At 37.0% G+C, this 25,119-nt stretch overlaps 3 protein-coding genes across 6 annotated transcripts; all 3 read left to right on the top strand.

Moving 5' to 3' along the window:
- The first annotated feature begins 389 nt into the window (after nt 1-389).
- Nucleotides 390-1,698, top strand: LOC118052769 (thioredoxin H1). The gene is made up of 3 exons (XM_035063814.2): nt 390-674; nt 1,072-1,194; nt 1,304-1,698. The coding sequence occupies exons 1-3, from the start codon at nt 588-590 to the stop codon at nt 1,442-1,444; spliced, it is 351 nt and encodes a 116-aa protein (XP_034919705.1). The 5' UTR covers nt 390-587; the 3' UTR covers nt 1,445-1,698.
- Nucleotides 1,699-4,654: 2,956 nt separating this feature from the next.
- Nucleotides 4,655-6,619, top strand: LOC118052631 (jacalin-related lectin 3). The gene is made up of 5 exons (XM_035063628.1): nt 4,655-4,666; nt 4,777-5,451; nt 5,555-5,875; nt 5,955-6,130; nt 6,247-6,619. Exons 1-5 carry the CDS (start codon nt 4,655-4,657, stop codon nt 6,617-6,619), a joined length of 1,557 nt encoding a protein of 518 aa, XP_034919519.1.
- Nucleotides 6,620-7,391: 772 nt separating this feature from the next.
- On the top strand, nt 7,392-14,804 carry LOC118052770 (jacalin-related lectin 3). Of its 4 annotated transcripts, XM_035063815.2 has the most exons (9): nt 10,200-10,348; nt 10,494-10,615; nt 10,724-12,068; nt 12,157-12,366; nt 12,531-13,130; nt 13,237-13,464; nt 13,569-13,937; nt 14,032-14,250; nt 14,340-14,804. In XM_035063815.2, exons 3-9 carry the CDS (start codon nt 12,060-12,062, stop codon nt 14,640-14,642), a joined length of 1,938 nt encoding a protein of 645 aa, XP_034919706.1. In that variant the 5' UTR covers nt 10,200-10,348; nt 10,494-10,615; nt 10,724-12,059; the 3' UTR covers nt 14,643-14,804. The 4 variants fall into 4 exon arrangements, 2 of the variants coding, with proteins under 2 accessions (XP_034919707.1, XP_034919706.1); XM_035063816.2 differs by lacking the exons at nt 10,200-10,348; nt 10,494-10,615; nt 10,724-12,068 and adding an exon at nt 7,400-9,437 and having other exon boundaries at nt 12,166-12,366; XR_004688260.2 differs by lacking the exons at nt 12,157-12,366; nt 12,531-13,130; nt 13,237-13,464; ... (1 more) ...; nt 14,032-14,250; nt 14,340-14,804 and having other exon boundaries at nt 7,392-10,348; nt 10,487-10,615; nt 10,724-11,021.
- The last annotated feature ends 10,315 nt before the right edge of the window (nt 14,805-25,119 follow it).

Below are 25,119 nucleotides of genomic sequence, written 5' to 3' on the forward strand. Positions count from 1 at the left end.
TTGCATGAACAATGTGTAAAAAGTAAGGAATTCCTTGCTTTTTTTTCTTTGCATTTCGGACACAAGAATAATGTGGGACTAATGAACAATAAATCTTATTTTTATCTTTACAAAATAGCTAAAATCTGTTTTTTAATTAAAAATACAGTTGTAGCTATGTAAACAAATAGGTTTACTTTATAGAGCATGCTTGGAATGCGGTGAAATTATGTATTTTTTAAATTTTAAAAATATATTTTTATATTTTTAAGTTATTGATGTATTAATATTAAAAATATTTTTTAAAACATAAAAAAAATATTATTTTAAATAAAATAACAGTCTTAAACACCACCGTCCTTTCTTCTCGTTAACACAGCCGACAAAAAAAAAGACATAAATTCCTCGTGACGTACAGGGATACGTTACGTGCACCCGTCGCAAGGAATCCCGTCCCCAATCCTCTATATTATAGTAATCGAACAATCCGAGGCTCTCTCTCTCTATATAGAGGAGCCTAGTCATTCCAATTCTCAAGGCTGCTAATCAAAACACTCAAAACGGGGAAAATAGGAAAAACATTTTGTTGCTTCAGTCTCGGTAAGAGAATGGCAGAAGAAGGACAAGTGATTGCCTGCCACACCGTTGATGTCTGGAAAGAGCAATTCGAGAAGGGAAAAGGGACTCAGAAGCTGGTATTTAACCATTTAATTAACGGGTTTTTTTTGGGATTTGCCATTAGCCTTTAGTGTTGTGTTTGGGATTTCCCCCCTCTCTTTCTTTTTATTTCGTGGGGGGTTTTGTGTGTTAAATCTACATGGATTGTATTTTCTTCGTGGAATCTTTGATTTTTCCCCAATTTAATTAATGGGTTTTTTTGGGTTGGTTTTATTTTCCCTTAACAAATCACCTGATTTGATGGTAATTTTGATTTAAAGAGATTGAATCTGGGTTTTGATTGATTGAAGCGGAGTCTGAAGTTTTCATGGGTAAATTGGTTGAGACTTGTGTATAAAAATGATGCATCTGTCTAATTTGCTGGCCGTACGATTCTGTTTTATCTGGATTTTACTAAGAAACTTGCTTTTACAGATTGTGGTGGATTTTACTGCTTCATGGTGTCCTCCATGTAAATTCATTGCGCCAATTTTCGCGGATTTGGCCAAGAAGTTCACCAACGTCACCTTCTTGAAGGTGGACGTGGATGAATTGAAGGTAAAAAATCATATGGCGTTGCCTGCTTGATGCTAAGTGAATGGCTCGTGCCTAACCGTGTTTCTTTTTCTTTTTTTCTTTCTAATTGATGTTACTGTATGTTTTGCAGCCTGTTGCTGCGGAGTGGGAAGTGCAGGCGATGCCAACTTTTATTTTCCTGAAAGACGGAAAATTAGTGGACAAAATTGTGGGTGCTGATAAAGATGGCCTCCCAGCATTGGTTGAGAAGCACTCGGCTTCCACTGCATAATGGGATGATGTCTGTTCCCCAGTAGTTTCCGATGTCCTTCTGTCAGTACTTAATTATGGATCATATGCATGTATTTGGCATGTTTATTGTCTTGTGTTAAGTTGTTTCTCTTGAGAAGCTGGTTTGCAATGTATAATAAAGTCCAGATGATCGTGATCGTGTAATTGTAAAGCTGTATCTTTCTTTTCTTGGGATGTGGAAGACTCTTGTGATACCTCTGTGTTGACTGTGAGAAACTGGCTACTGTTTGTTTATCGTTTTGTCAGTGTGACCTTTCCCTTGGCATCTTCTGTATTGATAAGAATCCTCTCTACGACGAGAATGAGGCCTCTAGTAGATGCATGTGACCCTGTGATCTGCCACCTCCATTTTCCATTAACTGCACTGCAAGCCAAATTGTCATTACCCACAATTTCCTTTTGATGGATTCAGCATCCTACAAGACCTTTTAATTCCGCAAATCAGGGGAACCGATCGAAAATTTTAGAAACCAATCATCCTCGTTGAGACTTCTGTTCTGTTGCTTGATGGTTTTGCTGCTTTTGAACTTATTCGCCGTCGTGGGTGTCCAAATAACTTTTCTCGAGAATTGCAGGTTTTGGCAATTAAGAGATGTGTCTTTATTCCCATCCTGCTTGGAGACCTGCTTCAAGAGTACATAAAACAGATTTATTTCCTGTCCTTTTTTTTTTACATATAAGTGCAGTTTAGTAAAAAAAAACAATTAAACCAAAAAAATAAAAATAAAAATTAATCGAAAAAATTAAAGAACGTCTAAAAATTATTTATTTCTGTTTAGTTTTGGTTTTAAAAATATAAAACCAATTAAACTGAATTAATAAACAATAAAAAAATAGTATAAATATAAACTTTTTTTCGAATCGCATAAGCGAATCAAACTCAGCCGCCCTCCTCCCCCAAGCTTTCTTTCAATCTCACGTCTCCCTTTCCCTCGTTTCAAGTTTCAACGTTTTCTTTTCTTCTCCACTGGAAATAGATGTAACAAGGGTGACGGTGAACTTGTGCCAAATGCTAACTGCCAACAACCCTTAAGTGAAGCTACTTGCAACCTATTTATTTTTAAAAAATATTTTTAAAAAAATGTAACGAGGTATCGGTGTTTTGCCGCCGTGGGTGGTGGTAGCTGGTGCTGGCAACAATTAGTGATGACAAAGTGGAGGATGATGGGAGGCAGCAAGGATTATAGTTATTAAATCTGATCCGGATTTAATAGTCAATCTGGATCAAGATCTAGTTAAAAGGTTTTAATTAAATTATCAGGTTATTCCAATTAATTTTCAATTTATTTTTTTATAAAATAAAACAACATTATTTTTATTAAAAAATACAAATAATTAACATGTTGTAACTAAGTTTTTATTGAATCTTATCGGTTAACCAAGTTATCGGGTCAACTCGAGTTTTTGACTGAATTATTCAAGTTTTTTCCTTCTCTTATTTTATCTTATGCATGACCTAATTCCAACTTTAAGTTAGTTTTAAAATTCTGATAAGATTTATAGAGAGAGTGTACAAGAGTTTGGTTTAAGGTGGTCTTGTTTTTTTAGGAAAAATAGGGGCTGATAACGAATGGAAGAAAACAAAAATAATGTATATTGATGGTTTTTTAGGAAAGGTTGAAGATGATGTCGTGTTTCTTTGGTTTGTTGGAGAAAAAAATGATGGCTGGTTCAATTTTTTTCAATATCTTACTTCGACTAATAGAACCGAATTAAAATTAATTAGTTTGAATTGATTTTAATTTTAAAAAAATCAGAGGGGCTGATTGGAAGGAAATAAAAATAACTTGTATTGTTGGTCTTTTGAAAAGGTTGAAGATGATGCCTTTGTTTTTTTGGTTTGTTGGAGAAAAAATGAATGTTGGTTTGGTATTTTCTGGTTATTTACTTTAATTAATAGAATTGAATTGAAATTGATTGGTTTGAATTAAATTTAATTTTTATTTTTTTTTTTTAAAAATTAGTTTAGTTATTTTTTGGGTAAAAAAAAAAAAAATCAAAATGCCAACCAGGCAATGAATGACAACCTTGATTGAATTAAAACGATATATTAGAAAATCAGCTGAGTACTTGTGATAAACTAGAATTGATTGAATCCAATTCATGAAACTAAGTAAGAAAAAAATCTTTCTAGCTTTCATGAATCACGACAACATCACAAATTTTCAAAAATGAATAAAAAAAATCTTTAAATGCAATGCCTTGTAAAGTACGGGAATATGTTAAGTGCACCAAAAAATTCTTTCCTGGTGTCTTGCCAAGGAGCACATTTAAAAAATCCTAGTTCTAATTTACTGGAAGGCTGTATATTTATAATTGAGAATTCATACCGACAACACCACTGTCTAATCCTGAAGAAGGTGGTGATGATGGGACCTGTATGGATGCGTTGTTTGTGATAAATTAGTCTACTTTTACAAGGTTCCTCATGGATTAGTGGATTCTCTCCTTTCTGATTAATTTTGGAATAAATTTCCCAGCACTAAACAAATTTGATGCTGCCTATAAAAATCTACCTACACCATGTCTTAAACTTTGACAGAAAACTCCTCACATTGTCATTTATACGGTGCTTCCCCTCCTGGGATCACAATGGTAAGTTGCCATCATTCAAATATTTCATTTGCTCAAATTTTGTTAGCTTGATACCATGTTAAATTAATTGAGATCAAATATAAAAAGAAAATTAGAATTTTGAATAATCTGTTATAATGTATAGTCTTAATCAAAATACAAATAAAATATATATAGGTTATATTGAAAATACTATTCTACTTTTAATAAATAAGACTAAATAAATATTATTTAACTGTGATAACTTATCAAGAACTTGTTTGGCAATGTGACTGCGGTTGCTTTTCAAATAGTTTTTCGTGTTAAAATGCATGCCAATGATTTTTTTGATTTTTTAAAAATTATTTTTGATATCATCATATCAAAATGATTTTAAAAACATTAAAAATATATTAATTTGAAGTTAATAAAAAAATAAAAAAAATTTATATTTTTTTAAAAACATTTTTAAAACACAAAAATAAAAAGATCTAATTTTGGGGAGGGCAAAGCGGGGCGCGGCAGGATGATGGAGTTTACAGCACTGTAAGGCAAGTGGTGATCTGCCATGGAGCTGCTATAGATTCCATTCAATTTAAGTATAACGAGAGGGGGTCCTCTGTATGGTCGGAGAAGCATGGTGGAACTGGTTGTTTGAAAACAAATAAGGTCAGTATTATCAGTTGTAAACTTCATACTAATTTGCTTAACAAAATCTAGAATGCTTTTCCAAGTAGAATTCCGGGCTCAAATTTACAGGTTAAGCTTGATTATCCTGATGAATATCCTGTTTCCATTAGTGGCAATATTTGTTGTTTAGTGGAGTACGGTCCAGTCCTTGTTCGATCATTAATGTTCGAAACCAACAAAAAGAAGTATGGACCTTTCGGTATTCATTACGGAACCTACTTTTCAAATCCAATGACTGGAGGCAAGATAGTTGGTTTCCATGGCCGCAGTAGTTGGTATCTCTACTCCATTGGAGTATACTTGATGCCTCTCCTGCGACGAAATCCATCGAATACTTTCAGTAGTCCACAATACTACACAACAAATGGGACTAATGAGAAAAACAAAGGCTACAATTATGATCTTGAAGATGAACTAAGCAACAAGGTTGGTAACATAACATCTGCTTTTCGTACCATTTTGGTGGAGCACGTTAAGCTAGATGGACTTTACATATTTCCAGTTGTTGTTAGTGGACTAGAGGCTCATTCCATTGGATTTGTGAACACAAAACAAGCAGTGTCACATGGAACTTGGGGTGGTAATGGTGGAAATATACTTGATGATAGAGTTTATACAGGAGTCCGTGAAGTTCATTTAACACGTTATGGAGGTGTTGTTTCCATTCGAGTTTGCTACAATCTAAATGGACAAGCAATATGGGGAAGCAAAAATAGAGGAAGTGGAGGAATTAGATTGGATAAGGTGCCTCAAACATGCTTCAAAACCTTGTCTGTTATTGTTTTTTTCCTGTCGAATTGCGGGGGGTGCTTGCTGACAAGTCAATCTTTTTGTTGTTCCATAACAGATAGCTTTTGATTATTCGTCCGAAATCTTGACTCACATAACAGGATATTATGGATCAACAATGTTAAGAGGGCCTACAATTGTGAAATCACTTACATTTTACACCAACGAAAGGAAGTATGGACCATTTGGAGATGAACAGGGGATTTCTTTCTCCTCTGGATTTAACAATGGAGTCATTGTTGGATTTCATGGAAGAAAGGGATGGTTCATTGATAGCATTGGAGTCCATGTCCTAGAAGGAACATTGCCGATCTCTAGACCAATACCTCGGCCTACTTACGAGTCTTTTGATAGCAATGAAGTTCAAGTATATTACGAGGTACGCATTCCTCGATTACAGAGGCATGTGTTCTTGACTTTATAATGCTAAATACAAGTAAAAATCGTGGTTTTATTAGGTAATCCCTAGAGCGGCGAAGGAAGCAACTCCACCAGTATCAGGGCCATGGGGTGGGGGTGGAGGTAAGCCCTGGGACGACGGAGTGTTCTCTGGGGTGAAGAAAACTTTCTTGACCAAAGGAGAAGCCATATATTGTATACAAATCAAGTATGACAGAAATGGCCAATCTGTCTGGTCAGTTAGGCATGGAGGTGGTAGTGAAGGAAGCTCTAATATTGTAATTATCAGCTTATAATACTAATTTTATATGTTCATCCAATTTCAATCTTGACCGTTCCTACATCTACTAGTGAGATTTTAATGAACTTCTTCTACACACCCGCGCTAAATAACCAGATCAAATTTGACTACCTAAATGAAGTCCTCACAAGTGTTCGCGGTTATTACGCTTTTCTCATGGAAGATGATCAAGGCAAGGGTGGTGTCATAAAATCCCTCACATTCCATACTAACAAGGCCAGGTACGGACCATATGGGGAGGAGACAGGAACATTTTTAACTTCCTCAAAGACTGGAGGAAAAATTGTTGGGTTCCATGGAAGGAGTGGGTGTTACTTGAATGCAATTAGAGTTCATCTACAGCAACGGTCCAATGACTTATCCCAACAAGGACTAGGCGATCCGGGAGGCCCCGCCAAAATGATCATGAACAAGTTTTTTTAATTAATTTTGATTTCACATTCATGTATGTTAGCGAATCACATGTGTTGGGTAATTAAAAATATATTTATTTAATTTTTTATATTAAAATATTAAAATAATTATTTAAAAAATTATTAATTCAATATTTTTTCAAATATTTTTTTAAATACTTTAAAAATAAATTGAGCCATAAAAACAAATATAGTCGAAAGAAAAGATCTAATTTCTCTATATTAGCATTAGAATGTTAATAACATGAAAGATTGTGTGTTATCTATATGAGAATATTATTTGCTAATAAATAGTTTGTGAAAACTTGGCATCCATACTTAGATTAACTATACATGTAAATCCTCGAAATTTGATTTAATATATATAAAAAAATCTCATGGATTGAGAATTGAGATGTTTAAGAGTTAATAGAGAATATTTGATGTATATTTAATAATGTAGTTGAGAAGTTTTTTTAAAAAATATATTTCATTTTAAAAAATCAAAATCAATATTTTTTTTTTGTATTTTTTGGAGGATATTATATAAAAATGATAAGATTTTATAAAGAAAATATTTAAAATAATACCAATTTCAATATATTTTCCGTTCAAATGAATTTTTTTTTTCAAATATGCTTTAGTATTATCCAAAATCTTGCTTTGAAAATACCTTAATCCTTAAAACCCAAAAAAGATAAAAGAAAAAAGAAATCTACAGACGGCGTGTGCTCCGACACATAGTGGTAATTGTCTCACCATAAAAATTATACAAACTCCACGTGGCAAAAATAAAAATAAACACCGATGATTGTGTGTGAACAAGATTACAGAGGATCTCTACTGCTATCCATTTGAGCTTCTTCTTCCTTCTGCTCAAATCAGCACTCTCTCCCTCTCACTATCCATTTCTCACCTGAAAAAACAAGAAAGAAATGGAGAACTTAGTAATAATACGAAGCATCTCAAAACCTCCACTAACAATCCAGAGCAAGCAAGAGAGTCTATCAGAATTCTCACAAAAACCCATCAAATCCTCAATCTCCTTCGCCAAAAACCCTCTCCCAAAATTCATAGACTCCCACTTGGACACCCTCTGCAAAAACGGAAACTTAAACGATGCCGTAACAGTTCTTGACTCCGTAGCTCAACAAGGGTCCAAGGTAACACCCAGGACTTACATGAATTTACTCCAATCTTGCATTGACACCAATTCTATTAATCTGGGACGAAAGTTTCATGCTCGGATTAGTGTCGTGCAGGAAAAATCTCCAGTTATCGAAACTAAGTTAGTTAGTATGTATGCGAAATGTGGGTATTTAAGGGATGCACGCAAAGTGTTTGATGAAATGTCTGAGAGAAGTTTGTTCACGTGGTCGGCGATGATCGGTGCCTGTTGTAGAGAGAAGAGGTGGAAGGAAGTTGTGGAGCTTTATTATATGATGATGAAAGATAATGTTTTGCCTGATGGGTTTTTGTTACCTAAGATATTGCAAGCGGTTGGGAATTGTCGGGATGTAAAGACTGGAGAATTGTTGCATTCTTTTGTGGTTAGATGTGGGATGGGAAGTTCTCCGCGTGTTAATAATTCGATTTTGGCTGTGTATTCAAAGTGTGGGAAGTTGAGTTTAGCGAGGAGGTTTTTTGAGAGCATGGATGAGAGAGATATAGTGGCTTGGAATGCTATGATGTCTGGTTATTGTTTGAAGGGTGAGGTTGAGGAAGCACATCGATTATTTGATGCAATGTGTGAAGAAGGGATTGAGCCGGGTTTAGTTACTTGGAATATATTGATTGCTGGTTATAACCAGAAAGGGCAATGTGATGTTGCGATGAATTTGATGAAGAAGATGGTCAGTTTTGGGGTTAGCCCTGATGTTGTTGCATGGACTGCTATGATTTCGGGGTTTGCTCAAAATAACAGGAACGGTCAGGCGTTGGATTTGTACAAGGAGATGATTTTGGCAGGGGTTGAACCAAATGGAGTTACCATTACGAGTGCTTTATCAGCTTGTGCATCTTTGAAGGTGTTGAATACGGGGTTGGGAATTCATTCCCTTGCTGTTAAGATGGGTTTTGTTAATGACGTGCTAGTTGGGAATTCACTCATTGACATGTACTCGAAGTGTGGGCAGCTGGGTGCTGCTCAGCTGGTATTTGATTTGATGTCAGAGAAGGATCTTTATACCTGGAACTCAATGATCGGAGGATATTGTCAAGCTGGATATTGTGGCAAGGCCTATGTGCTATTCACGAAGATGCAGAAGTCTCAGGTACAACCTAATGTTGTTACTTGGAATACAATGATATCGGGATATATTCAAAGTGGTGATGAGGACCAAGCCATGGATCTCTTTCATAGGATGGAGAAGGAGGGAGAAATCAAGCGGGATAATGCATCATGGAACTCTCTTATAGCTGGTTTTATGCAAATTAGGAAAAAAGACAAGGCATTAGGCATATTTCGACAAATGCAATCGTTCTGCATTAGTCCCAACCCTGTTACCATTTTGAGCATGTTACCAGCTTGTGCAAGTTTAGTTGCGCTAAAAAAAGTCAAAGAGATCCATGGTTGTGTGTTGCGCAGAAATCTAGTTTCTGTTCTCTCTATTTCAAACTCCCTTATTGACACATATGCCAAATCAGGGAAAATAGAATATTCAAGAGCAATATTTGATAGAATCCCATCCAAAGATTTCATCACTGTGAACTCAATGATTACTGGGTATGTCTTTCATGGTTGTTCAGACTCTGCGCTTGGTCTCCTTGATCAGATGAGAGAGTTGGGACTTAAACCCAACAGAGGTACTCTTGTGAATATTATCCTTGCACACAGTCTTGCTGGAATGGTGGATGAGGGGAGGCAAGTATTCTCCAGTATGACAGAAGACTTTCAGATTATACCAGCTTCAGAACATTATGCAGCTATGGTAGATTTGTATGGTCGTTCTGGCAGGCTCAAAGAAGCAATAGAACTTATTGACAATATGCCAATCAAGCCTCAATCCTCAGTTTGGTATGCCTTACTAACTGCCTGCAGGAATCATGGAAATTCTGACTTGGCAATCCGTGCAAGGGAAAGTTTACTTGATTTGGAACCATGGAATTCTTCAATCCACCAGTCAATTTTGCAGTCATATGCCATGCATGGAAAACATGAAGATGCGCCAAAGGTGAAGAAGCTTGAAAAAAGAAACGAAGTACAAAAACCTAAAGGACAGAGCTGGATCGAAGTCAACAACACGGTGCATTCTTTTGTTGCGGGTGATCAGTCTACATCATACTCGGACCTCTTTTCCTGGGTAGAAAGAATATCAATGGAAGCCAAGGTACATGATCTGCACTGTGGGTGTTGCATCGAGGAGGAGGAGGAGGAAGAGAAGGAAGAAATTGTTGGCATCCATAGTGAAAAGCTTGCGCTTGCTTTTGCCATTATTCGCTCACCTTCTGCACCTCAAAGTATAAGAATTGTGAAAAACCTTAGAACGTGTGCAGATTGCCATAGGATGGCAAAATACATCTCCGCTAAACATGGATGTGAAATATATTTGAGTGACTCAAACTTCTTCCACCACTTTAAATCTGGGTGTTGTTCCTGTGGTGATTACTGGTAAAAGTAGAAGATGAAAACTAAAGACGTGTGAATTGGCTTGCGAGATAAGTTTCAAATATAAGATTGCAAGTTTTTTAGGAATCTGAATATTGTTTGAGCGGCTTAAATATAATTGCTTTTGCCCTCGTTGCAGCAGTTTTGCTTAAGGTGATTTGTTTGAGACCTCGGCTTTCTTGCAATTTATATTAAACAATTTATCTAAATCTGATATGATAGATTGTAGAGTTTATTTTCAACCCATACCCTCTTTCACTTGTGTGTCCTACACTGACTAAATTTGTTTAGTTTGCAGGTGGATATGATAGATGTAAAAACTGCAAAATATTCTATATGAAGCAGTTGTGTTTCTTTGGTGAACATGAAGATATTTTCTTTAACTAAAGAGCATGCTTTTGCGTCCATATTTGTTGACAGGTGTGAGAAGTTGTTCCTATCAAATTCAAGCACTTCGGCTTTAGTTCCCACTAAGAATGCTTTCCCTAGAAGAATTCAATTGATTCAACTTTTCTATTGTTTTGGCAGCTAGCATTTGGTCATCCTATGAAATGGGCTGAGATAACTGGCAATCAGATAGATAACTCTCGCGGAATCTATGGTCAGAAAGCTCATAAACTCTCTTTTTTTAAGAAAAAAAGCACTAGCCGTTGCAGGCAAGCCTTGAAACCATCGAGAAATCAACATTAGCTGATGCAGTTTTGTAAGCTTTCAGTTTGTATAAAGGTTTTAAATCAGGCTCTTGATTTGTTTCTAAGTGTAAGAATTTCTGAAAGGAAATCTTAATAGAGGTTGAATTCTGAAGGAATCTTGATTTTTGCTCACAGCTCTCTCATATTTTCTGAATGATAATCACAGAGCAAATCTTTTTCGTTTCTGTGACTGTTGGCTTGGTTTGGGTTATTTGGAATTTGAGATTGTTTGTAATGCAGAAAAAGAACTTGTCGTTACAGCAGTGAGCAGCGGACAAATGTTACCTGAAGATCTGCACTTGAACCTAACGTGATCTCATGTGCAGACTGTGGTGGTTCGTCTTTTCAACCTATCTTGAGGAATTTTCCCCCTCTATACTTCGTTTTGTTTGCTGATAAATGGACTTTCCAATCTTTGAAAGAACCAGTTACAATATGTCTCATCTTGAGACCATGGAATGAGATTTCTTTTCCATGTAGCAGACACTCCCGCCCAGCCCTTTGCACCGAAAACCTATCCAATCATGGTTCTCTGACCATGATCATAAAGCTTCTGCTGCCTTTTGATTGAAGACGGCACATCATGATTCTTGTTCATAGCTCCGAGTGCAGAATGAAGTAAAGCGACCCGCACTGGAGGTTTTTGTTCTCTGGGATATGTTACCAGATGACAACCCATCACCCACACCCATATTACGAGAAGAGTGTTCCTTTTCTTTTATCTGTTATTGGGCATCTGTCATGTCTTCTTTTCCAGGGCATCTGTTGAATTTGCCTGTATACATGAACATGATTAAAAACCTTAATTTTGAAGCTCTAAATATTCTGAAATTGGAACAAACGAAAATAAGAAAGTAAGAGAAAGAATGGTTATTGAATAAAAGAGATTTTGACGGTACATATGCAAGGAACTTTCGGGGGTACAGATGCAGGTAACTTTTAGAGCACAAGATGACGACGCTCTTTTCTTGGATCTGATTCTTCTATCCTTAGTGGGACAGCAAATTGGTGCCTTCTAAAAAGTTCGATAACAATTTTAAAGAGCTATCACGCACAAAAATAGAATAAAAACACCCTTTTGTTATGATAAATTCAAGCTATGTCTTTCGAATCTCACCTGCGCCGTGTCAATTCCTCACACTTGTAGTTCTGTTCAGCTTCAACTAAGTCTTATGAAAATGGTAACAATGTTTTTTAGTTCCATTACTTGTTTTAATGCAATATTTTGTGTTTGACTAATTAGTTGAGATTACAATGATGCTTCAACAGAGTTCCGAGGACGGGGAGAAGAAACCGGTGGCTGTTGGACCATGGGGTGGTCAAGATGGATTTCTTTGGGATGATGGAGTACACTCCACAGTAAAACAGCTGGTGATAGCCCATGGAGCAGGTATTGACTCGATCCAGGTTGAGTATGATAGGAAAGGGACTTCAGTATGGTCACAGATCCATGGTGGCAATGGAGGCATGAAAACAGCGGTTAGTCAGTATTAATGCTGATACGAATATTAGTTTCTTCTTCTGAACGGTCACAATAGTGCAATCACAACAGATCTTTGGTTTTCTTGGTTGTAGTTGCTTTATATTAACACCATCATGTCATGCACGCGAAGCAATTATTCTTGTATGGTCAAATTTTGCAGGTCAAGCTTGACTGCCCAGATGAGTTTCTTACTTCAGTCCATGGATATTATGGCAGTTTGGATGGTTGGGGCCCTGTATTTATTCGCTCACTCACATTTCGAAGCAACAAGAAAACTTATGGACCATTTGGTGTTGAGCAAGGAACTTATTTTTCATTTCCAATGTCCGGGGGGAAGATAGTTGGGTTCCATGGGAAGAGTGGCTGGTACCTTGATGCAATTGGCATATATTTGAAACCTCTACAGAAACAGAAGACCTCGAAAGCTCTGGTCCAATCAAAAAGTTACATTAACAACGGGACTGAGAATATTAGCTATACGATGATGCAGGGTGCAGGAAATGGTTTTGATATACTTGTTGCAGTAAAGCAGAACGATGATTTTGGCAAACTCTCAACTCAAAATTCTCTGGAGTACGGTAGTGGAGGAACCAATAGAAAGGATGATTTTGGCAGCTCTCTGCCTAGCAAACTCTCAAGAAAAATTTCTCGAGAGTTCAGTGACTCAGAAAGCAACAAAAACGATGATTTTGGCAGCCTTCTGCCAAGCAAGCTTTCAACACCAATCTCTCGAGAACTCAGCGATGCAGGAACTAACAAGGTGAGAGATTCTTCCGTCAGCAGGTTGTTTTGAGGCTGTAGCATTCCATTCTTCATCTTCTTCTTCTTTCTTACATTTGACCACTAAAATTTGAGTCATGATTCAGACAATTGCTACCGAAAGGGTGCCCTCAAAAACTGAAGGGGTGATTGTACATGGACCCTGGGGTGGTGTTGGTGGTTCCAAGTTTGACGATGGAACCTACACTGGAATTAGGCAAATCCATTTATCACGCCATGTTGGAATTGCATCCATAAGAGTTCAATATGATCGTGATGGGCAGGCTATATGGGGAAGCAAACATGGAAAAGGTGGAGGATTTAAATCAGACAAGGTGAAAAACTCTAAAGAAATAATTCTTTTCAATGTCAATACCAGTTCCTAGTTGAGAAGAAATATTGGCTCGAGTTCATTGTTTTCTTGCTGAACTTCCTGCAGATAATCTTTGACTATCCATATGAAATACTCACACGGGTGACAGGAACGTACGGACCCTTAATGCACATGGGGCCTAATATTATCAGGTCTCTTACTTTCTACACAAACAAGGGGAAGCACGGGCCATTTGGAGAAGAACAAGGTCCCACCTTCACGAACAAAATTGATGAAGGGAAAATCATAGGATTCCACGGGAGGGAGGGTTTTCTTCTTGACGCTATTGGGGTACATGTGTTGGAAGGAACAGTAAAACCAGCAAAGCATCACCTTTCTGATGCAATTAAACAAGCTGAAGCAGATGTTGCTGAGATAGATAATTCTCCATGGTCTAATAAACTAGTAGCAGCAAGACCAGGCCAAACCGAGGAGGTAATGCACAATCACCTTACTTTTTACATAATTAACACTACATTATATGAAGTTAAGTTCATATAAATTTATTAAAGGTTGTTAAATTTCTCAGGTTGTTTGTGGGGTGATAAAAGAGCCAGCTCCATGTGGACCGGGTCCTTGGGGTGGAGATGGAGGTCGGCCATGGGATGATGGAGTATTTTCTGGGATTAAGCAGATATTTATTACCAGAGCAGAAGCTATGTGTTCAATACAGATTGAGTATGATCGAAATGGCCAATCTGTTTGGTCTGTAAAACATGGAGGCAATGGAGGAACTGCCACACATAGGGTAATCAACATCCTACCATGTAATGACAGCAGGCTTAGTTACTTTCCTGTGTATAACTTTTCCACTTACTTTTAAAATGTAATCTGCAGGTGAAATTGCAGTGCCCCCATGAAGTGCTTGTATGTTTATCAGGATATTATGGTCCCATCGGTAGCGATGGGAATAGCCCTAAAGTTATCAAGTCACTTACTTTCCATACCAGTCGAGGAAAGTATGGTCCATTCGGTGAAGAAATTGGAACATTTTTCACTTCAACTACGACTGAGGGCAAGGTTGTTGGCTTCCATGGAAGAAGCAGCGCATACATGGATGCCATCGGTGTCCATATGCAACACTGGCTAGGAAATCACAGATCCTCGAAGCCTTCTTCTCTGTTTAAGATCTTCAGTTGATCCATAACAAAAAATGGTTTACCAGCATTCTCGAACTATAAATCCATATTTCACGTGTGTTAGATATTGCGTATTGTGGTTCAAAGGTTGGTCTCATCCCGGATTCTGTCATTGACACTGTTTCTGTTCTAAAAAATAAAAAACTTTTCTTTCCGGATTCAAGACCTCTTTTTTTTTTCCTTTTTTTTAATGGAAAAATCCATACATAAAACCTTACAAATTGACGGTGCAAGTATTATACTGTTGGAGTGCAAAAATATCATATGGGATAATAAAGAAGAGATGGGGGAATATACAAATTAAACATAATTATTAAACTCTATTTAAGAATTAACTTGGATTACAAGTTAGTTTGATTAATTTTAATCTATATATAAAAAATCAAATAAAAAACCAAAAACAAGCTGCGAGATGAGTGATTGTTGTATGCATTAAATTATATCCACCATTAGTTTTACATTAACCAAGTAATTTGTATAATAAAATGCATTTTTCAACATAAGCTACCATTTCTTTACCATTTTGGAGGATGTATTATGGTTTTCCAAGACTATGTTTAAGAATTATCACATGATTGATTCACTATCAATGCCACCGATGCATTTTTTTTTCCCTAAACACATTACTATAATAAACTTATATGATTAATGATCTCCATGCTAGAAATTAAAAGAAAAAATTGTCCAACAATTCTTTAATCTAACTTTACATGTACAATTAATTTAGGCCTAGGTATCTATAACTTCGGTGCTGCAAAATGCAGGCCCAGTAACCTGGAAAGGTATTTTGGATCGACTAAGCAAGACCCAGGACCAGTATAGACTAGCTAACAAATTTAGAGGCTCAAAATAGTGCGGGCTATCTGACTCAGCTTTAAGGCCCCTGAAAGTTAAAATTGGTCCATCACTGTTCGGACCTGTAAGCTGTATTTATGGGCTTTACAGGCAAGGGCCTGGAAATGAAAACAAGGGCAATTACAGGCCCATATATAAAAAGTAATGTTAAATCAATAAAATTAATTAGGTCATGCAAGCGCTAAGAAGATTCAAATGAAATAAAAAAAAAAATAAATCAAGAATTTTGTGTGTGTAGATACTCGATTTAATTCAATTTTATTAAATAATATTTAAAAAGGAAAGGAGAATTCCATATCTAATTCCCATAAAAAAGGTTATTATTCCTTTTTTATATTTTATTCAACGAGATTGATAATTATATGGGGTTACATTGAATATAGCTCTAAGTCAATAGGTAAGAGAGCATCCAGCATTCCACATTAAAAATATTAAAATAATAAGGTGAGAATTTAGAGATAGAAAATAGCCTTTTTTTTATTGTCTAGTCTAAAATTAATTAAATTTATTAATAATGAATTAAATAACAACAATAATGACAAAAATCTATAAGATCATAATAAATGTTGCCTTGACATTATTAAATTTAAATTTGGATATGCGTGTTATTTACATTATAATAGAATAGTCATACTTCAAAACAGAATAATATTTTTGGAAAGGTCTATATGTATAAAATAAGTATTTTATCTTAGAATAGTACTTTAAGTGTAGTTATTAATATTTATTTTATAAAACAAAGATAAATGAAGAACGAGAGGGAATAAGAAAATATTTCTATAATTATTATTTCTATTTCTTAAAGTTATTGTTATTAGAGTAGCTAAAAAGACAGCTAGCCAACCATTTTATCCATGGTTATAAACAAGTTGAGGCGATTCTCTATTTATAGGCAGCCACTACAAGTAGCTTAGGAGACCACAAATAGAAAGCAAATCTCTCTAATAATCCTTCCTCTGTAAATATATAAACAAGTCGTGCATGAAAAGACGATTCCTCCATTAACAGGCACCCACTCCAAGAAGCTTAGGAGACCACAACTAGAAGCCAAATCCCTCAAATAATTCTTCCTCTGACATCATATATACATCCCGTCGACCAAAATCTTGAACAAATCCTGAACGTTACACGCATATCCTACCAAACTTATATATATTTTCACAAAAATAATTTGAATATTCATGGTTAATTTCTAAGGAATTCCGAGGTTCTTTTTTATTATTATTAATATACCAACATTTAATAACTTCACCAGATATGAAATTTGTTTGGTAGATAAATTTACTTTGAAACTGCAAAAGAAATAGATTTATTTTATTTATTTAACCAGACATATTTTGGTGTTTTTTTTATCTATACTTTATGTTTTGAAACACTAAGATACATAGAGAGTAGATAATATAATTTTTAAGAGAAATTAAGATTAATAGGAAGGGCATTTAGCTAGCTTGATTATGACATGCGGGGGACTTGAGATTTTTTTTAAAATGTGAAATGAAGAATTACAGAAGCTTTTTTTACTGTCCCATTATCGTACATGGAATCATTGGCTGTCTAAGTAAGGTCTAAACAGCCTTTCAAATCAACAATTATTGTGCGATACCAGGCTGATGCATCCCGTATGTAAACATTAATGACATGATCGCAGCCAGCTGGTTAGTTTTGTGAACCAAGGTGGAACCCATACAGGACGTGGGAGGCGCCATAAATACATATATGTTTATATATCTATCCATAAATATTTTCAAAAATCAAGGCGGGTGGTGAATGGTAGTAAAGTAGCATATAATGAAAACAAATAAACCAGTGTTTTATAAATTTTAAAATAACAGCAAAGCTATAGAGAATCTTAATTTGATGAGTCTTGGATATTGAAAGAAATTATTTAACTAGCAAGTTAGATCAATAAATAAATAACTCGGTTATTATATTATATATAAAAAATAAACAGGGAAGGAACTTCACGTGGTGTCATAGTACAACCTGCAAATTATGTGGAATTTTATTGCAATCACAGCATAATTCGAAGCATAGTGTCGTCGTCCATGAATCCGAGTAAGAAGAAAGATCGGTAAAAAGGGAAATTGAGGTAGCGTATTGTCAAAGTATAAACAAATTCGGTAGAATAATGCAACCACAGCATAATTTCGAAGCATAGTACCGAGTTCACATGCATGGTCAATACATGTAGTGGATCATTAATTAGAAGAACATGACACGGGAGGTGGGACCGTTTGTTTTGCCTTCTATGATGTTGGAAACGATAGATAAAACCCGTCTGGTATTGTCATCGATATCCTTAATAATTGACCAAGATTTCCTGTTCGATTTTATTCCCATGGCCTACCCATTTGCTAGCTTGAGGGGAGGAACACTCCACATTCAAATCAAATTAAGTACTATTCACATATTGTTTGATTATGTGTTTGTTTTCTAGATGTAGCATGTTCAATACAAGAAACAAAAATGTACCCGAACGTCACAACAGCGAGTAATGAGTGTCAATCATCCAAATTATTATTGTCTAGTACTCACAATTAGCATGACAATGGCTACTGATTTTTACAGTCCATGCATGCATGCATCAGCATGTTATCAAGCTAAGCCAGTACTGCAGCGTCTTTTGGACGACATGTCTCCCGGCCTCGATCTCTAGGTGGTTTATCGCAGAAGGAAATTCCCAAAATTATATTTCTTTTCCTACCCAAAAATCGCCCTTCGTTGATTATGAAAGCAAACACACTTGGTTAAGTAACCTCATTGATTTGTGGATTGAAAAGGGAGCCTCGAAATTATACGATATGAAAGGGCTGCAACGAAGAAACTTGATTGCTCCTCCTGCACTAATTTCATTTTACTCCATTCAAGTTTCCAGCTGCATGCATTTATTTGCTACTAAACATAGGTGCTCCAAGTCCTTACGTTACCGACTTTGATATCTATATATGGCAGCATGCATGTCGTCTAGGTAGGTAGGCGGCCCACAAATCAAACCATGGTGGTGAGAAAATGATGTCGTGTGTGTTTACAGTTGTGATTCTGATAAATTCAACAAAGTTGAGTTAGCAGAGGCTGGCCGTGGCCTGTATTCACGATTCTTCATCCATTTTTTGTTCCATTTGCTAGTGTATGCTAGCTAGCTCTCTTTTGAAATTATCGTCCTAATAATTGCTATAATTGTACGAATATCTTCCTGAAGATAATGTCAGATATTTCATCTTCCTTTTGCTATAATTTCTCAACGCTTTTTAATTGAGCATCAAGATAAAAACTTATCGTTTTGTAGCCAAGAGTTTTGGATGGGCCTTGGCATGGACTTGATTAACTAGAACGTTCTCCTTTTTGTTTTTTGTACTCGTCTCGTACAAGTGTGAATGAACATGTTTCTTCCTTCCTTCCTCATTTTTTTTTCCCTTTCGCTAACAAGCATGAAGAAAATTTAACCTAAGGGCTAAGAAGATCAAGGTGATTGCTTGGCCAAGCAAGCAAAACCATAGAGCTGTTGTACTGGTGTAACAATAGTGTTAAAAACTTTGTACCGAGTTGTACGATACGTTAATGAAAAGCAAGGAAATTAGAACGAACTTTCATTCTCATATTTGTTGCACAAGCTCCTTTTTCTAAAGCCTATCAAGTCCATTGAGTGACTAGGGTTTCATTAGCAGAAAATTATAGCGATAGAGCCTGCCGTATAAACTGGACGAAAGAAGAAGAATCTAATCTTGGCAATAATTGGTATTCATGGAAAAAGGTGTTGGATAAGCTTCAACATTACGGAGAGCCCAAGATATCCTATACAAGAGTAGTTAGGATAAGATAGGCTTGATGTAATCCTAATAGAATTAGGAGTTATCTAGTTCTAATAGAAATAGGAAAGCTGTACTAGAATTGATATAAATATCATTGTTGAGTTGTAACAATGATCACAACGAAAGCTTGCAGTGTTTAGTTTTGAGTTATTTTCTAAACATAATAAGAGAGCTATTCTTATACACAAGCTAAGTGTCTTTGTTTCACAAAAACTAGAATTGGTATCAGAGCTGTAGGCGAATCGATCAAACAACTTGAAAACCAAACTATGGGAGACAACACCACTCCTCCGCAACCAAAGGAAGTCATCCCCTCTTCAATCCAATGCCCCATGTTAAACTCTACAAACTATGCAGTATGGGCCATGAGGATGAGAGTTTTGTTGCGAATTCATAAGGTATGGGAAACAATTGAACCTGGTTCAAAAGAATCCCACAAGAATGATGTCGCAATAGGATTATTGTTTCAATCCATCCCGGAGACTCTTATCTTGCAAGTAGGCGAACAAGACTCTCCAAAAGAGATATCCTATTTCTATTAGAACTAGATAACTCCTAATTCTATTAGGATTACATCAAGCCTATCTTATCCTAACTACTCTTGTGGAGGCAAAGTGACCAGGTCTATCACAGCGATAGCAGATTACTTTTGATCTATCTTTCTTTTCTCTTGTTTAGTTTTGAGTTATTTTCTAAACATAATAAGAGAGCTATTCTTATACACAAGCTAAGTGTCTTTGTTTCACAAAAACTAGAATTGGTATCAGAGCTGTAGGCGAATCGATCAAACAACTTGAAAACCAAACTATGGGAGACAACACCACTCCTCCGCAACCAAAGGAAGTCATCCCCTCTTCAATCCAATGCCCCATGTTAAACTCTACAAACTATGCAGTATGGGCCATGAGGATGAGAGTTTTGTTGCGAATTCATAAGGTATGGGAAACAATTGAACCTGGTTCAAAAGAATCCCACAAGAATGATGTCGCAATAGGATTATTGTTTCAATCCATCCCGGAGACTCTTATCTTGCAAGTAGGCGAACAAGACTCTCCAAAAGAGATATGGGAATCAATCAAAACTCGTAACCTTGGTGCTGATCGTGTCAAGGAAGCAAGACTTCAAACTCTAATGTCTGAGTTTGAAAGAATCAAGATGAAGGACACGGATACAATAGATAACTTTGCGGGTAAGTTATCTGAGCTAGCGTCAAAGTCAACTTCACTTGGACAAAAGATTGAGGAACCAAAACTCGTGAAGAAATTTCTCAATAGTTTGCCAAGAAGTAAATACATCCAAATCATAGCCTCTCTCGAGCAAGTTCTGGACTTGAACAAAACAGGATTTGAAGATATTATAGGCAGACTCAAAGCCTATGAAGAACGAATTCTCAATGAGGAGAATCACGGAGAAACACAAGGCAAGCTACTATACGCAAATTCAGAGCAACAAAGTTTTACAGCATCACGAGGGAGAGGACGTGGAAGAGGATACAGAGGGCACAGAGGACGAGGCAGAGGAAGATTCAACCCACAAGAACGGACAACAACTCAAGGTGATCAAAACCAAACAAGAGAAAAGAAAGATAGATCAAAAGTAATCTGCTATCGCTGTGATAGACCTGGTCACTTTGCCTCCACATGCCCTGAAAGAACACAAAGGATACAAGAAGCAAATAAAGTAGAAACGGAAGAAGCCGATCCAGCCCTTTATATGCACGAAGTTGTGTTCTTAAATGAAGAAAATGTCATACCAAAGAAGTACGAAACAAACGAAGGAGAAGGCGGAGTTTGGTATCTTGATAATGGAGCAAGCAACCACATGACCGGCAACAAGACTTATTTCCTGGAACTCAACGAGAACATAAAAGGGAAGGTGAAATTCGGAGATGGATCTTGCGTTGAAATAGGAGGGAAAGGTTCAATTCTTTTTCAAAGCAAAACGGAGGAACAAAAACTTGTTGTCGATATCTACTACATTCCTGTACTTAAAAGCAATATCCTAAGCCTAGGACAAGCTACGGAAGCCGGGTGTGATGTAAGGATGAGACAAAACTACTTGACACTCCATGATCCAAGTGGAAGACTCTTGGTAAAGGTCATACGTTCAGCCAATAGACTCTACAAAATAAGTCTAAAAATAGGAAAACCGGTCTGCTTACACACGAGGATAGAAGACGATACTTGGAGTGGCACGCAAGGTTAGGACATATAAGCTTTAAAACAATCAAAGCTATGTCCCAACAAATGATAGTTCATGGCTTGCCGGAAATCAGAGAAGAAAAAAGATTGTGTGAGTCGTGTTTAGTCGGGAAACAAGCTCGTCAATCTTTTCCAAAGACATCTATGTTTCGAGCCTCTAAACCCCTAGAACTCCTACACGCAGACCTATGTGGTCCCATAACACCACCAACCATTGCTCACAACAAATATATATTTGTTATCATAGATGACTTTTCAAGATACATGTGGTCAATCTTGATAAAAGAAAAGGGTGAAGCGTTTGGTAGATTCAAGGCATTTAAGAGTCTAGTAGAGAAGGATCTTGGGAAAACAATCATAACTCTTAGAACTGATAGAGGAGGTGAGTTCACTTCAAGGGAGTTCCATGAATTTTGCGAGAAAAAGCGGGATCAAGAGGCATCTCACGGCACCCTACACACCACAACAAAACGGTGTAGTAGAAAGAAGGAATAGGACGTTGATGGAGATGACAAGGAGCATTCTCAAGGCAATGAAGGTACCAAACTATCTATGGGGGAAGCAGTACGCCACTCTACATATGTAATCAACAGGGTACCAACAAGAGCCCTTGAAAACATGACTCCTTACGAATGCTTGCGAGAGAAGAAACCGAACCTAGGACATTTAAAGGTTTTCGGTTGTGTAGCATACTCAAAAAATTGAAGCTACAAACCTCAAGAAACTGGACGACAGATCAAAGACACTAGTGCACCTTGGGATTGAGCCGGGATCCAAGGCCTATAGACTTTATAACCCAACGACACGAAAAATTGTTGTAAGTCGTGATGTGGTATTTGATGAGAAGACAAGATGGAGCTGGAATGAATCAAGAGACGAACCAAGGAGGGATCCGGGAATGTTTTACATGAGATGGGGTGAAGTTGTGGATGCAGGAGAAGGACCCACGGTAATAGCCAATGATCAACACCAAGATCATGACAAAACCGAAAGCAATGAGTTAAATGATCTTGAGCATCATGATCTTGAGCATCATAATCATGAACATGAAGACGACAACAACACAGACGAAGACTCTCATAGCAATCACGATAATGAGAGTAATGTGCACCACCAACAAACAGAGCAACCGCTAAGAAAATCGACTCGTCAAGTAAGTCAACCACGTTACCTTGATGATTATGTTCTTCAAGCCTCTGTAGAATGTGAGAGACTTCTACTTTCGATGAATGATGAGCCAAGTCATTATAAAGAAGCAAAGGGTTCAGCAAAATGGAGACAAGCATGCAAAGAAGAGATCGATTCTATCAACAAAAAACAAGACATGGTCTCTAATTGATAAACCGAGTGAGACAAAAGTTATTGGTCTCAAGTGGATCTTCAAAATAAAAAAAAAATGTGGATGGGACTATCAACAAATACAAGGCGAGGCTCGTGGCTAAGGGATATGTCCAAGAATCCGGCATAGATTTCAATGAAGTTTTTGCACCAGTTGCTCGTATTGAAACTATTCGATTGTTGATTGCATTGGCGGCATCGCATGGATGGGAAATTCATCACTTAGATGTGAAAACAGCATTCTTACATGGAGAATTAAAAGAAGATGTTTATGTTGAGCAACCCGAAGGCTTTGAAGTAAAAGGTAAAGAACACAAGGTGTACAAACTATCGAAAGCATTGTACGGTTTGAGACAAGCTCCTCGAGCTTGGAACACAAAATTAGATCAAATCTTGAAGGAGATGGGATTCAAGAGGTGCTCAAAAGAAACTTCCGTGTATCGCAAGGAAGAGGAAAGAACTCTTCTCATTGTTGCTATTTACGTAGATGACTTGTTTGTGACTGGCAACACTCTCAAAGTCATAAGTGAATTCAAAGGCTGGGATGTCAACAAAGTTTGAGATGTCAGATCTTGGAAGGCTCACCTATTATCTCGGTATTGAAGTACAACAAGTTGAAGATGGAATCGAAATTAAACAAGAAGGTTATGCGCGAAGGATCTTGAGAGAAGCTGGTTTAGAAACTTGCAATCCAACTCAAGTACCTATGGAGTTTGGACTGAAAGTGTCAAAGGCACAAGAAGAAGCAGAGATAGATCCTACATGTTATAGAAGGAACGTAGGGTGCTTACGGTATTTATTACACACACGACCCGATTTGGCATTTTCTGTTGGAGTTGCTAGCAGGTATATGCAAAGCCCTCGCAAGTCACATGGTGAAATAATGAAGCACATACTACGGTATCTGAAGGGAACGATGGCATTTGGCTTGAAGTTTAATCGTGGGAGATCAAAGAAAATCATTGGGTTCAGCGATAGCAATCACAATATTGATCAAGATGATGGAAGAAGCACTACGGGTCATATATTCTTCTTTGGATCCTCACCAATTACTTGGTGCTCACAAAAACAGAATACGGTTGCTCTTTCATCATGTGAGGCTGAGTTCATGGCAGCAACGGAAGCAGCCAGACAAGCCATTTGGCTTCAAGACCTGTTAAGTGAGATCACCGGATGGAAGACCGAGCATATCATCATCAAGATTGATAACAAATCAGCAATAGCACTCACCAAGAACCCCGTATTTCATGGTAAAAGCAAACACATTCATAAACGCTACCATTTTATACGAGAGTGCATTGAGATGGAACTTGTTGATGTGGAACACGTACCGGGAGTTGAACAAAAGGCGGACATCTTAACTAAAGCATTGGCGAAGATCAAATTTGCAGAAATGAGAAGCTTGATAGGAGTTCAAGACATGACCGAAGCTAAATTGAAGCTTAAGAGGGAGAATGTTGGATAAGCTTCAACATTACGGAGAGCCCAAGATATCCTATACAAGAGTAGTTAGGATAAGATAGGCTTGATGTAATCCTAATAGAATTAGGAGTTATCTAGTTCTAATAGAAATAGGAAAGCTGTACTAGAATTGATATAAATATCATTGTTGAGTTGTAACAATGATCACAACGAAAGCTTGCAGTGTTTAGTTTTGAGTTATTTTCTAAACATAATAAGAACTAGATAACTCGCCAATGCTTTAGTTAAGATGTCCGCCTTTTGTTCAACTCCCGGTACGTGTTCCACATCAACAAGTTCCATCTCAATGCACTCTCGTATAAAATGGTAGCGTTTATGAATGTGTTTGCTTTTACCATGAAATACGGGGTTCTTGGTGAGTGCTATTGCTGATTTGTTATCAATCTTGATGATGATATGCTCGGTCTTCCATCCGGTGATCTCACTTAACAGGTCTTGAAGCCAAATGGCTTGTCTGGCTGCTTCCGTTGCTGCCATGAACTCAGCCTCACATGATGAAAGAGCAACCGTATTCTGTTTTTGTGAGCACCAAGTAATTGGTGAGGATCCAAAGAAGAATATATGACCCGTAGTGCTTCTTCCATCATCTTGATCAATATTGTGACTGCTATCGCTGAACCCAATGATTTTCTTTGATCTCCCACGATTAAACTTCAAGCCAAATGCCACCGTTCCCTTCAGATACCGTAGTATGTGCTTCATTATTTCACCATGTGACTTGCGAGGGCTTTGCATATACCTGCTAGCAACTCCAACAGAAAAATGCCAAATCGGGTCGTGTGTGTAATAAATA

This window comes from Populus alba, chromosome 2 (assembly GCF_005239225.2).
Source record: "Populus alba chromosome 2, ASM523922v2, whole genome shotgun sequence".
NCBI lineage: Eukaryota > Viridiplantae > Streptophyta > Magnoliopsida > Malpighiales > Salicaceae > Populus > Populus alba.

Coding starts and splice junctions, on each gene's coding strand:
- LOC118052770 (XM_035063816.2), top strand. CDS start 7,524: ATGGAGAACTTAGTAATAATACGAAGCATCTCAAAACCTCCACTAACA. Junction 12,367..12,530: donor ATGGAGGCATGAAAACAGCG/GTTAGTCAGTAT, acceptor CAAATTTTGCAG/GTCAAGCTTGACTGCCCAGA. Junction 13,465..13,568: donor GAGGATTTAAATCAGACAAG/GTGAAAAACTCT, acceptor AACTTCCTGCAG/ATAATCTTTGACTATCCATA.
- LOC118052769 (XM_035063814.2), top strand. CDS start 588: ATGGCAGAAGAAGGACAAGTGATTGCCTGCCACACCGTTGATGTCTGG. Junction 675..1,071: donor GAAAAGGGACTCAGAAGCTG/GTATTTAACCAT, acceptor TTGCTTTTACAG/ATTGTGGTGGATTTTACTGC. Junction 1,195..1,303: donor TGGACGTGGATGAATTGAAG/GTAAAAAATCAT, acceptor TATGTTTTGCAG/CCTGTTGCTGCGGAGTGGGA.
- LOC118052631 (XM_035063628.1), top strand. Junction 5,452..5,554: donor GAGGAATTAGATTGGATAAG/GTGCCTCAAACA, acceptor GTTCCATAACAG/ATAGCTTTTGATTATTCGTC. Junction 6,131..6,246: donor AGAAATGGCCAATCTGTCTG/GTCAGTTAGGCA, acceptor TACATCTACTAG/TGAGATTTTAATGAACTTCT.